Raw genomic sequence first — 13,349 nt, forward strand, 5'->3', positions numbered from 1 at the left:
CAAAGAGTTTCTGAGTTTGCTAATTTCTTTGCCCTTGCTGAAGTATAAGGGTTTGGAATTAAAAGGTGCTTGGTAATTCACAGCTGAGGTATAGTGAATTAATTCTAAGAATTGTCTTAATTAAATTATAGTGTTTCTCGACTGTTATGTACTATAACTGGGAATTTCATTTTGGCTGGAGAATTTGTGATTTGGAATGCCATTATCGTCTATTGTTTGGCGTAGTTAAAAGAGGAATGTACTGTAGCTGTCATCCTTGTATTTGAAAATGATTTTAGACTTTGTCAAAGGCTGCAATCAATTACTGGAGGGTAGCAATTAGGTTTTAGAGCACCTGTAATTATAAGCAAGGAGCATGTATTTTTGAACCTACAAGTAAATTGGATTATTTCTTGAGAGCTGCAATCCATATTTCATCTGTTAGAAGTCAATTTTCAGGTTCATTATTGCATTCTTGTAATTTTTTATAAGTCAATTTTTAAAATTGGATATTAGTAGCATTGCCATCAATTATAGAATTACTTCTGAATTGTTTAGTGGTGTTCATTTGTCCAATTTGATAAAGACAATCTCTATTAAAATTGTGAGTAGCTGGCTGTGAATTTAAAGCATTATTTATTGAATGATAATAATTTGCTTGCCAAATGTTTGACAAAATATCAAACTGTTGATTAGCAAAAGCAAATTGATGTTTGTTAAGGATATAGCTTGTTGAGGTTTTTTACAGTAGTATTAGAGCAGTTTCCTACTAGCTTGCAAGAATTGAGCTCATTTTTTATTTTTTTCACTGCTGACTTTAAAGATTTTTAGATCTGATTTCTAGAGTGACCAACACTTTTTTTTTTGTTTTTTTCGAGCTATGGACAGACATAAGAATGACAGTTCTAGAAGTCAGTGGAGTAATGAGGAAGTTAGCGTAAAAATGAATGCCTTGCAGGAGAGTTTGGAGACACTGAAGCATCATCAACAAAGGTTAGCGGAGAGCTTGTCGGATCCTGCAACAGTTGAGAGGGTAGTGAAGTATATGGTTTCCACCTTTAGAAGGCCGACATCGAGGTTGCAGGGAAGAAGGCTTGAGTTTTTCCCAACAGGTGTCCATGATGCTGATGTACCTATATTTAGTATGACGCTAGCCCCATCCACAGTGTTGATGATGGACTCATTTCACAGGGAACAATAGATGTGTCAGTACCCTTGGTGGATAGCGGCATTGAACTTCAATAGGTTGAGGCTCCCGGATTTGTTGTAGCTAGTGCAGAGACAGTTGATGCAGTTGTTACTACTAACACTTTTGGCTCTCTCGAAGAGGGGATTATTATTAGAGATTTGTATGTGAGTTATCATAGTGTTGCTCTAGTATAAGAGGCAGTTGCTTCCTTAGGTGGGACCAATATATGTATGGAGTCACCTAGTTGTGATGTTGGTGATTTGCATGTTATAGCAGAGTCAGTAGATGTGGATGCAGATAGTATGGACACATCTAATGATACATTTGATGATGCTATGAGTTGCATCGGGTACGATATCCCTTGCTAGGTATCAGCTGATGACTCCAAGGAGGTTTTGAGTAGGTCCCAAGATTAGTGTTTACAGGATCTATCCTTTGAGGTGGAAGCTGAGACATGTGGGGATATTGATATTGTGAGGGTTTCTATTTCTTCAGATGAGGAGTTGACTGAGGTACATAGTAGTTGTATCTCAAATGCAGAGTTGTGCAAGGTCGATAGCACACATGCAATGAGTGATCTTGTGGTGGCCAGTTCTGATTCGATTTCCTATCACAGTGTAGTTAGTGAGACATAGAGCGTGGATAGGAGGCAAGGGTTACAAAGGCATCATGTGACTTGTCAGCTGAAGGTGAGTGATAGTGACATTTCTTTAGCGCTTGAGCATTATGATGCTATTTGTCAGATGCTAGCTACATCTGGTTGGGGTGCTCCTATGTTAGATGAGCACAGTGATAATAGTCTTTCCTTAGCAGAGGTTCATAAGCTTCGAGAGGTTGTCAGGATCTTGAAGCATAGTTACTCTCAATTAGTTGCTGACAGGGATTACCTTCTGGAGTAGGGTAGCACCTGTTATGAGACATTGTTAGGGAAAGAGGAGGTAGTTGAGCTTACCTAGGAGCTTGAGGTGATTGTGGACTCTTTTCAATATACTTAGTTGGCTTTTCAAGAGTCAGCCACAGTTGGATGGGGTTACCATGGAGTTAGAGCGGGTACAATCAACATCAACCCTAGAGCCTATTCAGTTACATATTGTAGTTGGTGGTGAGTTTGCTTCCACGATTGGGGATGAAGGACATGATGATGTGACCAACACATCCGTCCAACATATGGGTGCAGTAGGTACAGAGGAGGTGAGAGCATTAGGGGAGGCAAGCTCTCATGGTGATTTGCGTACTTCTACTAGAATTAAATCTTTTTCTTCATTTCATATAGCTAGTACCATTAGACAGATGGTAGTGCCACATTTTCAAAGGGATCAACTGTGGATCGCAGGGGAGCAGGCTGATGCTTCCACATATAATTTCTACTGCACAAAGTCTTTCATGCAGTATCTATTGGAGAGTTCAGATGTGAGGGAGGATTCATATAGTGTCTGAGGGTACTCTCATCCGAGGCTCTCGTGCTATTCAAAGGTTGGTGGGAAAGGTTGTAGAGATTGTCTACTATGCTTCCCCGCAGGGATTTTGAGGTTGGGTTTGCTGAGAGGGTTGCCCAGAATCTTGCCTGACCAATAGTTCGGAGTCAAAGATTGGAGTTATCTTTTGATTCCCAATTTGATGATGATGAGCCCTTGACAAAGATTGGGAGTTTTTATCGACATTACACTGTGATGAGTGCTCATCATTTTTCTTTTGACCCATAGGTAGAGGATTTGGTTTCACGCAAGTGTGAGTTGGCTCTAGTTTCATGCCATCCATTATGAGATGGGTTAGCACCATCTTTTGCAGATGAGATTGATAATTCCAAATTAGACCCCTTGCAGTATCTACATACCCAGGACAATTTGGCAGAGGTTGGAGTTGGTGGTAGTGTTTCAGGTATCTATGGTTGTTACCATCTCCACAGTGCAGTTGGATGTGAGTATCAGTTTGATGGGGACTCGTGTGGATAGAGTTGGTATTTCAGTTGGGTTGAGTTCCGATGAGTTGTTGCCTTCATCAGCGCCTCGGGTTAGTTTTCAGACGATTCTGATATTGATGTCTATTAATTGGGGGTTGGTGCTACAGGAGTTGTTTGTACACAATAGCCATAGTACATAGTTCTACCTTTGGGATCCAGGTAGATTGTGATGTCCATTTTGCTCCAGGATTGCTTGGGGACAAGCAATCTTAGGGAGGAAGGACTGTAATGTCTCCATTTTTAGTAGGTTCCTACAGTTGGCTAGGTCCATTCACCATCCCGACCCTCGTGAGCTGACAATAGGATTTGAGGGTATTAGTTGTGTGGCTATAGGCTTTCCAACAGCCTATGGTGTGTTTTGGCTCCATTTGAGAGACTTACTATTTATAGTAAGTCAATCTCTTGGTTTCAATGAGCTCAGTTCAGTCAGAGTTGGAGGATGCTCTCAGTTTTATTTTGGGCTTCTAGTTTGGGCTCCAAGAATCTTGGAGGGAGCGTCTATTTATAATAAGTCACCCCGTCAGGTTTCTTCGTCGACTTTCATCATTAGGATCACTTTGGTGTTGTCAGATTTCGATTCTGATGCTTCTTTAGTTGTTTTTGCAAAATAGGTGAATTATTATTATTATTCATCTAAATACACTAAGGTTGCTATTTTTGTTACTGTTGTTGGTTGGTCACCTCAGTATCATAGCTCTTTGGAACCGGGGCGAAAAATTTTAAATTGTGGGAACAAGAAACAATGGCCTTACATGTCAAAATTTGAAGTTATGGTAGAAAAGACCATTTTTGAAGCCAAAAGCAATTAATAAATTAGTTTATAATGGCACTTTATTATGTTTTAATGTTGTGTGTGAGAAGCTTCTTAAGTGAAGTTCATTTGAAAAACTTTGTGTCATTTGGAGATTATAAATATGAGCCCATTTAATGAGTTTTTGAGTTTGTTGATTTCTTTGCCCTTGCTGAAGTATTAGGGTTTGAAATTAAGAAGTGCCTAGTAATTCACAACTGAGGTATTGTGAATTAATTTTGAGAATTGTTTTAATTAAATTATAGTATTTCCCAAATGTTATGTACTATACCTGAGAACTTAATTTTGGTTGGAGAATTTGTGATTTGGAACGCCATTATTGTCTATTGTTTGACGTGGTTAAAGAGGAATGTACTTTGGCTGTCATCCTTGTATTTGGCAACGATTTCAGACTTTGTGGAAGGCTGCAATCAATTATTGGAGGGCAGCAATCCGATTTTAGGGCACCTATGATTATAAGCAAGGAGCATGTATTTCTGAACCTGCAAGTAAATTGTATTATTTCTTGAGAGCTGCAATCCATATTTCATCTGTTAGAAGTCAATTTCCAGGTCCATTATTACATTCTTCTAAATTTGCAAAATTCAATTTTTTAAATTGGATATTAGTAGCATTGCCATCAATTATAGAATTACTTCTGAATTGTTTAATGGTGTTCATTTGTCCAAATTGATAAAACTTAATCTATTAAAATTGTGAGCAGCTGGCTGTGAATTTAAAGCATTATTTATTGAGTGATAATAATTTGCTTGCCAAATGTTTGACAAAATATCAAACTGTTGATTAGCAAAAGAAAATTGATGTTTGTTAAGAATATAGCCTTTTGAGGGTTTTTACAGTCTCAACATTTGACTGACTGAGATAAGATTGAGCTCTCCCTAAAACATAGCACATGTCGAGGAAAATAAGGTTCCTCCCAACAAACTGAATCTGAATGTTGCCTTTGCCTATAACAGTGTACTCTTCCCCTCCACAAAAAAAATTGAATCTAAAAAAGGGTTGTAGTCAGTGACCCGGTCTCTGCGGTGGGTGAAATGACAAGAGGTACCTAAAACAATGTAATAGGTAGATCTCTTCACATGATCTACAGGTTTTTTAGCCATGAAGGCATAAAAGGCAGATTCTGTTTGCTCTGTGTGTTCTGCACCATTCGCATTGGGCTGCAAACCAGATTGCTTAGCTTGGGCAACTAAGCATTTCCAAAATTCAAGCTTCATGTGACCAAACTTGTGATAGTAGTTGCATTGAATGTTCTTTTTCTTGGAGCCTTTTGATGCTAGAACAAAGGACTTCTATTGGGAAGATTGTTGTGAATGAAACTTGCCCTTGTGCTTCTGAAAGTTTTTAGTGGCAAAGACTTTCTCTGTGGAGGTGGAGCTAGAACTGCTACCGAACTATTGTCTCCATCGATCTTGCTAAAGCAGAAGTGTTCAAAAATCTTTGAACTTTAGATCAACACCTATAGAAGTGATGTTTAGAGTCTCAATAAAACGCTTGTAGGAATTGGGTAAACTTTTGAGGGTTATTACCACAATGTCCTCATTCTCCATCTTGTGTCCAATGGCAAGCAACTAATCATGGATATCCTAAATCTTATTCATGTGTTCTTGGACTGATTTCCGGTCATCCATGAAAATAGAAAACATAGAGTTCTTGAGAAAAAAAAGCCCTTCTTTGTCTGAAGTCTCATGAAGTTTCTTGAGATGCTTCCATATCTCGACAGTTGTCTTACCGAATGGAGTCTAAAGGAGCTGGTCATCAGCTATGGAAAATTTGAGAAGCATCACTGTCTCTTGATTATTTTGATCGCTTGTATCCTAATCAATACTAGTTGTAGTCGGGCATTGTGTAACACCTAGAACAATCTGATCAATATTATGATATTTAAAGACTATTAGCATCCATTGATTCTATGTGCCATAATTGTAACTATTGACTTCTGATTTCCTTCGATCCAAAATTTTTGTCAGAGATGCCATGACGCATTTTTCAATGAAAAATGTGAAAATCTATGAATGCACATACATCGAGGCAACAATGAGAAGACCTAAAAAAATGAAGAGGTACACAGATTTCTAGATTTCCTTGCTCAAAAATTGAGGCACAAAGATTGATGCATCCAAAAAAACAGACGACAACCTAGTTGAACTCTTAAAAAACCCACCAAGAATCTCAAAGAATTTTTTTGATCTAGTGCACAAATTTAGGGTTTCAAACAAAAATGTGTTGGGCTCCAAAAAAAGCTTTAAAACAATGGAAGATTTAGCAGAAAAATACTGATTTTGGGCCTTGGCCGTTGTCCCTTGGCCGTCCCCCCACCATCCTGAAAATGAGGCCCATTTTCCCTATGTCCTAGAAACTCATCTTGACGTCTTGGCATCCCGACGTACCCGAGTATTGGTGTTTCACTGATTTTAAATGACCAAAGTGGATAACATGGTGTGAATAACAAGGGTAAAGACTTTTCTTCTAGAATGTGTACAACATACCCAACATATGTGTAATGTGATAAGAACCATGAAGGGGAATTGAATGCAAATAAATCTTTGGCTGTTTATGATCTTACCCTTCATGCTCAAAATATGTCAAGATTCCATGGCATTGACATGCATTGTTCCTTGCCTATCAGATCTCACTTTCAAATTAAATGAAATGAATCAAGTTATATCAATTTTGGAGGTTTCTTATCCTTTTCTACTTTTGATATCATCAATAACATAATGTTTCTTGGATGCATGCTTGCATTTGCTCAGAATTTGAGGCATGCTCCTTGTTTTCTGGCTATCACAGATTTATTCAAGCTGTAAGTGATACATCTAACAATTGGTTCACAAAGATCTTTATGAATTTAAAGTGTTATCTGCAAGGATAGAACAGTAAATACAATATTTTCTATGAGAAATTAGGAATTTTTTGTATTCACATATTCTCCAGTGTGGCACAATTGGTTACATGTAGTATCACTTGAAAATAGCTTCATTGAAAATCTGCTGTTCCTGCTGTCAGAACATCTTCAATAGAGTTTTCCCATCCTGGATATTAGTTGAACAATTAATACATTGCTATTTAATGTATTATATCAAGATTAAATTTCATGTGAGAGATCTAGTAAATGAAAAATGGAGATTATAAATATCAAGTTCTATTTAAAATTTCCTGGATTTGATGTAAGCCACCCACTTAAAATTATCTTGGATGATAGGATGAAGGGTTATCTATTTACTCCGTATTCTTAAAAAAATTGATATTTGTTACCAAAACTGTTGTTGTAAGGGTTCGTTTTCATTTGCATACTGTGGCAATAGTCACGATGGTAAATTTTTGTTTTGCCCATTTTGTTATAATTTCAGTAGTTAGATTATGCCCTTTATATAAGCAACACATGATTTATGGTTTGCTGTTATATCTGGAATGTATATTGGGCTGGCCTTGTTATATTTACTTCAAAATTGTTCTTGCAACTTACTACTGGCCTGCTTTATATAAACTCTGATCTATTGATGTTGACAATTATTGTTATAATTTAAATGAGCATTACACTTTGTTTTCAATCGTTCATTGTTGCTAAAGCTATAATTAAGGAGTCCTAAACATGCTTTGGAAGCCCTTTCCTTCTTTCATGTTTCTTATTGTTAATTGTTTACTGTTGCTGTATTCACAGGGGTATATTAGAGATGAACCATTCAATCCTAGCCGGTGGGTTGCTCCTGGGACACACTGCAGAAAAATTGTTCCCTGTCACTGTGATGGAAAAATGATTGAAGACTCTGTAAAGGGTATTGTTGACATGGAACACAAAGTTGTCAAAGTGGGAAAAACTTGTGACCAAGGCCATAGGTGGATGTGCTCAAAAACAATCGCAGACTCTGTTGAGGCACTGATTGGATCATATCTAGTTGGAGGCGGTCTTTCTGCTGCTCTTGAGTTCATGAGCTGGTTAAATATACCTGTAGCATATGAATCTGGGTTAGTCAATATAGCATTTGAGCATGCATCTGTCCATCCCAGTATTCTAAGTAGAATAAATATACACATGCTTGAATCACAGCTGGGATATGTTTTCAACAATAAAGCTTTATTGGTAGAGGCTATTACACATGCTTCACAGCCAGATTCTGAAGGAGGATTCTGTTACCAGGTACTTCAAGTTATGCACATTATAGTATTTAACATTTCTGTAATTATTTGAGCATAATGCTGTTTTCTAAAGCCAAGTATAAATCTTCTCCATGAGATTTTCATGGATGAATTCGGATACCAATGGAGCTTTTTCTTTATACAACCTTTAAAATGTCCTTTTTCCTATGTAAAATGGCTATCTAGAGTGGAATATACATAAAAAATATCTCATTCCTCTACTGAATATTATAAACCATTATGCCATTTTCACTCTTAATAAGCACGTGCTCAAAGATTCATTCATTCAAACAGGATAAAATTATCCTTTAAGTTATGATATTGTTGATAATAATGTTTGAAATATTCTATACCAAAGTAAATGTCAGAATTGTAACAATATACTGCTTGAATGGGGATTTCTTCTGTTTACTCGTGGTTTTTGTTTTTGCCCAGGATTTAAACATGTTTAAAGAATTTCCTTATGGAAGGAATCCTTCCTCTCTTCTATCCCAACTCTAGATAGGCATGACAATTTCCTTTAGTAAGATGTATAAAATGGTAAATGCCTTGGCAGATAGGTTGATGGCGATAGAAGGCCTTTGAAGCAATGCCATATTATGTATCATCACACCATTATCTGCTTCCATTGACAAAACACCCAACATACATGATACTTCCACAGAATCCCACGTGTGAATGAAAAATAATTGCCCAAGATGAATGGAGATCATCACCAAACCATGTCATGCAGGTGGCCAGTTTTTGACATTGATTACCATGAGGTATCAATTGCTTTAGGATTCAAACTCACTTTGTATCCATCAGGCAGCCACAAACAACTAGTATTGAATTTAGTACAAATAAATTTCAAAAGTACAAGTTGTTCCATTTTAATAGATTACCATAAGTATGATTCGTTTTGTTTAACTATCATTTCTTAGAGAATAACCAATAATGATTAGCTCAACCAAATGGAAATTTGATTGGTTCCATGTTAGAAATCACACACTGCCTGTGGCTGTAACTACTGACTTGCTCATATGTTATTCAACACAGTATCTATCGAAATAGAAAGGTTTATCTATATTCCACGTGTGATGGGTCACAATTATAGTATTATACAATAACATGGGTTACCTAATAATTGTGCGACAAAGTATCATCTAACCTCAAAGTTGCAGTATGCAATACTTAACATTTTACTTCTAAAATCAGACAATTGAAAACACATGTAACCCAGTCTTTCTTTTTCTATAACTTCTTGTGAACTGAAAGAATCATCACAATAAAAATGGGTAATTTCACTTGTGACCTTTACAACTGACTTTACATGATCAGACGCTACAATTTATACGTGTTTTCAGTGATTTCTCGTGCTCGACTTCTTCCTTCAAAATTAAACTTGGCTTTGATATCAGTGTTGGTAAAAACTGAAGAATAAGATTGAGAGAAATGACATTCTTTCTTTGGTTAAGAGCAATTATATGATTGATCATATGCCAAAATTAGATAGAAGGTACTCAAGAAAACTACAACTGATTATAGAAGTGTTACTTGGGGATGTATTTATGACATAATTCGACCCATCACAGAAATTGGGACGTCCTAGATTCTCAGAAATTTCAGAGCCCTGTCCACTGGCTGCCCTATAAATCGATGTTTGAATTTTGATAATCTGTTTGACTTCCTCTCTCATGTGAACTCTCAATTTAAATTATTTAAAACAACCATTATATAGCAAGGTTCTATAATGTATATAAGCATGCTTTATCCATGTTTTTATACAAATATTTAAAATTTCCCTATACATTTAAAGTTTACCTTATTTTTATATATCTGTCCCTACTGCCATCCCCTAACCTAGGGGAAAAAACCTGTTGCGGTAACCTGTTTCGCCATATCTCCCTCTTGGAATCCTAAACAAGTAAACAAGTGTATACCTAGACTTTCTTATAATCTCAAACTAATGTTCTAATAGAAAATATGTTAATAACTCAAGCTCCTTGACAATACCTGCTGAAATTAAATTGCACTGACTGGGGTCTACAAGTGTATTGACTGTTGTCTATTTGACTTGTAATTGAATGGAAAGGGTTTTCTGATTTCATTAAATGCCTTTGATGTGTGCATAGCTTTGGTGGCTGTGCATCTGAACTTTCAGCTATAGAAATGCTGTCCACCTCTACTTCTTATACAGTCACCATGGGTACTTGGAATCCACCCTGGCATTGTTTTCGGGGTACAATTCTAGATGGACCTTCTCTTTGTTCAGTTATTCTTGCTAACAGTTCATATGCTCTTGTTGTTGGTTAATGCAATTTTGATTCTGCATCTCCTTTTCCAAGGCTTCTCTCAGAGCAGCCAATTGGTTAATTGACTTTTCCATTCATACTTCTCTATTTAATTATATTGAAGAAATTTCTGGATTGCAAGGAAGCAATTATATATTCTTCAAATGTCTAGTTCCCATCTTGAACCTTTTCAACGATCTAAAAGTTTGGCAACTACTTTGATACCAATATGACACATAGTTTTGTCTTAATAAATGTAGAAATGCAAAAATTGCAGAAATTTTTAACATCACGCAATTTATTTAATCAGGAAACAGTCAAGAGGAAGGGGATGTGTCGAAATATAATAAACTAACATACCTATATTTTTGAAAAATCTGTTTTAAGTATGCCAAGAAATATCAATTTGAAGGCATGAGATCCCTAAATATATGATAGCGATGCAAATAAAAAACAAAGCAAATTAGATTCAGCCTTCCCCTCCTTCAATTGTATGAGTATGCTCGTAACTCTTCTATCTATTAGCATAGATAGATATACCACTCAAAAAGAAACTCTTACCCTCTCAAAATATTTGCTTTTAGAAGTCGTTTTTTTCATTGAGTTTATATGAAGGCTTTTTGTTCTATATACTAGAAACACACAATCAGGCCTTTTGCAAAAAAAAAACAAAAACACAATTAGATCAAGAGACAACAATAACAATTTTTGTTCTATGAAAGATGCACAATATCAGATCAAGCAACAGCAACAATAACCTTTTGTTCTATAAAACACATGCAATTGGTTATTTGAAAACAAAAGACACCATCTGATGTAGAAAGAGTTGTGTCAACAGAAAATTACAATCGGATCAAGATTCAAAATTAACCTTTTGTTCTACCAAAATATGCATATAAAAATATGATAGAAAATAGATACAGTAAAATTTAAGTATACAATGAAACAATTTAATTAGATATGTCTACTCTTCAAGTATGTAAACTAGATAATATTCTGCACATTCCACTTGATAGGAAATATGAAATTAGAGAACATGAATTCATCGTGTACTGAATTTTATACTTACATAACAGATTAGATAGATAAGATAAGATAAGCTAAATTATTAATGTCCAACAAGAGACCACATGCGGGCCTAAGAAACTAAAAATACAAACAAAGGCTGGAAGGCAGCAGAACCACCACATGGTATTCGAGAAAAAGAAACCAACAAAGCAAGCAACAAAGACTGAGAAACAACACCAACAAGAGAGCCCACGAAACCACAGAACAACTAGCAGTTCATAGTCATTGAAAATGTAATGATCCCGTCCCTATAACTTTCTGTGGAAATGATCTTTCTCCATAAGATACTGAAATTGCCACTTAAGTGGAGAGGCAGTATGGCTAGGTTAAGGTGTTGTACGGATACCAAATGAGGATGTGCAGTCAAGGGAGAGGCCGTACATTACAGGCCGTGAGGTAGTATGATGTAATGTATGGTGAGCAGCAAATGATGGCCGTAGGGTATGCATGCATATAGGGAGTCCGTATGGTGTCTGGCAGTAGACACATAGGATGGTCGTATGGTTAGTGGAGGGTGGCCGTACGGTGGCTGGAGCAGTCTATATGGTAGGTGCAGCAGGAAGATTCTCGTATGGTGGAGACAAGATGGCTGTACGGTAGGCCTAGACGGCCATATGGAGTGGTGATGGGCAAGTGTACAGTAATATTTGCTAAGCCACAGTGACGGCTGGTGTGTGGACAGAATGGCAACACTAAGTCCTGTAACCTAAACACTTAGAGATCTGAATTTACAAACCCAAACAAGAATGAAGATTGAGCACATATAATCCTTCAATTAATATTTGCCAAAAGATGGTGTTGCTCCAATTTGCCAGACCCGAACGAAGTATTAGAGGCGACGGAATAGGGTGAGGGTTGAATCCCTACAAGAGCCAAATACGGAAAATCTTTCACTTCTGAAATTGTGAACAATCCAGAATTCGAAAAGGAATTTGTAGTACAAAGAAATAATCCAAAAATGCATACCTAATGACTACCTACAAAACGTGCCTAAATACCCGTCGGGGAAAACTTTCTAAGGGTGTACAAAGATAGCCAAAAATTACGAAAACAAAACAAAAATGACTTTGAGATATATTAAATCAATCGGCCCATTAACAATAGTTTGATTAATAATTTATTTTATAATGGGAACGTTATAGTCCTCCCATCCCAAATTTTTCTTGTCCTCGAGCAAATGCAATGCCGGCTGCTGTAGAATGTGCTCACCCTCTCACGTTGCATCATCCAACGGCAAGTGTTTCCAACGTACCAAATATTTCTTCACCGTGCAGTTCTATAGGGTCTTCTCACGTACTTGAATGATCTCAGCCTGTTCCAATATGAGCTTTCCTTCTTCATTGAGCGGCCGAAGGTTTGCAGCCACCGTGACATTTTGTCCTATAGCTTTCTTAAGACAAGAGACATGAAAAACGTTATGAATACGGCTCTGCTCTGGAAGTTCCAGCTTCTAGGCAACTTCAACAATGCGGCAAACTACCCAATAAGGGCCATAAAACCGTGGCTTCAGTTTTTCTTTCCCCTTCCTTCAATGAGGATTGCCAGTATGGTTGAAGTCTGAGATAGGCCAAGTCTCCTACTGCGAAACTTCTCTTGATTCGGTGTCTATCGACATACATCTTTTGTTGATCCTGTGCCCATTGTAAGTTTTCCTTTAAGCATCTCAAGATGTCCTGTCCCTCTTGAAGTTAGTCCCTCGCCCTTGGTGCGTGACTATCACCCAAAAGTGTGTTGATGAAGGAAAGGGATTGGTACTTGTATAGTGCTTTGAAAGGTGCCATCCTAATGGACATGTGGCAAGTGGTATTGTAGCAATATTCCCCTAGGTGCATCCATATGATCCATGCCCATTGTGCCGAAACGTAGTTCCGAAGGTAGCCTTTGAGCCACTTGTTTGCAATCTTTGTTTGTCCTTCTGTCTGAGGGTGGTAA

At 37.1% G+C, this 13,349-nt stretch overlaps 1 protein-coding gene across 2 annotated transcripts in view; it reads left to right on the forward strand.

The window, feature by feature from the left end:
- The window catches only part of DCL3 (dicer-like 3), a 212,235-nt gene that overhangs the window by 95,845 nt on the left and 103,041 nt on the right, over positions 1 to 13,349 (forward strand). For both annotated transcript variants that reach the window (XM_089787426.1, XM_089787425.1), the window contains one exon: positions 7,601 to 8,077. In XM_089787426.1, the coding sequence (XP_089643552.1) occupies positions 7,601 to 8,077 (477 nt within the window). The remainder of the gene's footprint in view (positions 1 to 7,600; positions 8,078 to 13,349) is intronic.

This window comes from Cupressus sempervirens, chromosome 6, assembly GCF_028749045.1.
Source record: "Cupressus sempervirens isolate cs-2001-9-10 chromosome 6, ASM2874904v1, whole genome shotgun sequence".
Taxonomy (NCBI): domain Eukaryota; kingdom Viridiplantae; phylum Streptophyta; class Pinopsida; order Cupressales; family Cupressaceae; genus Cupressus; species Cupressus sempervirens.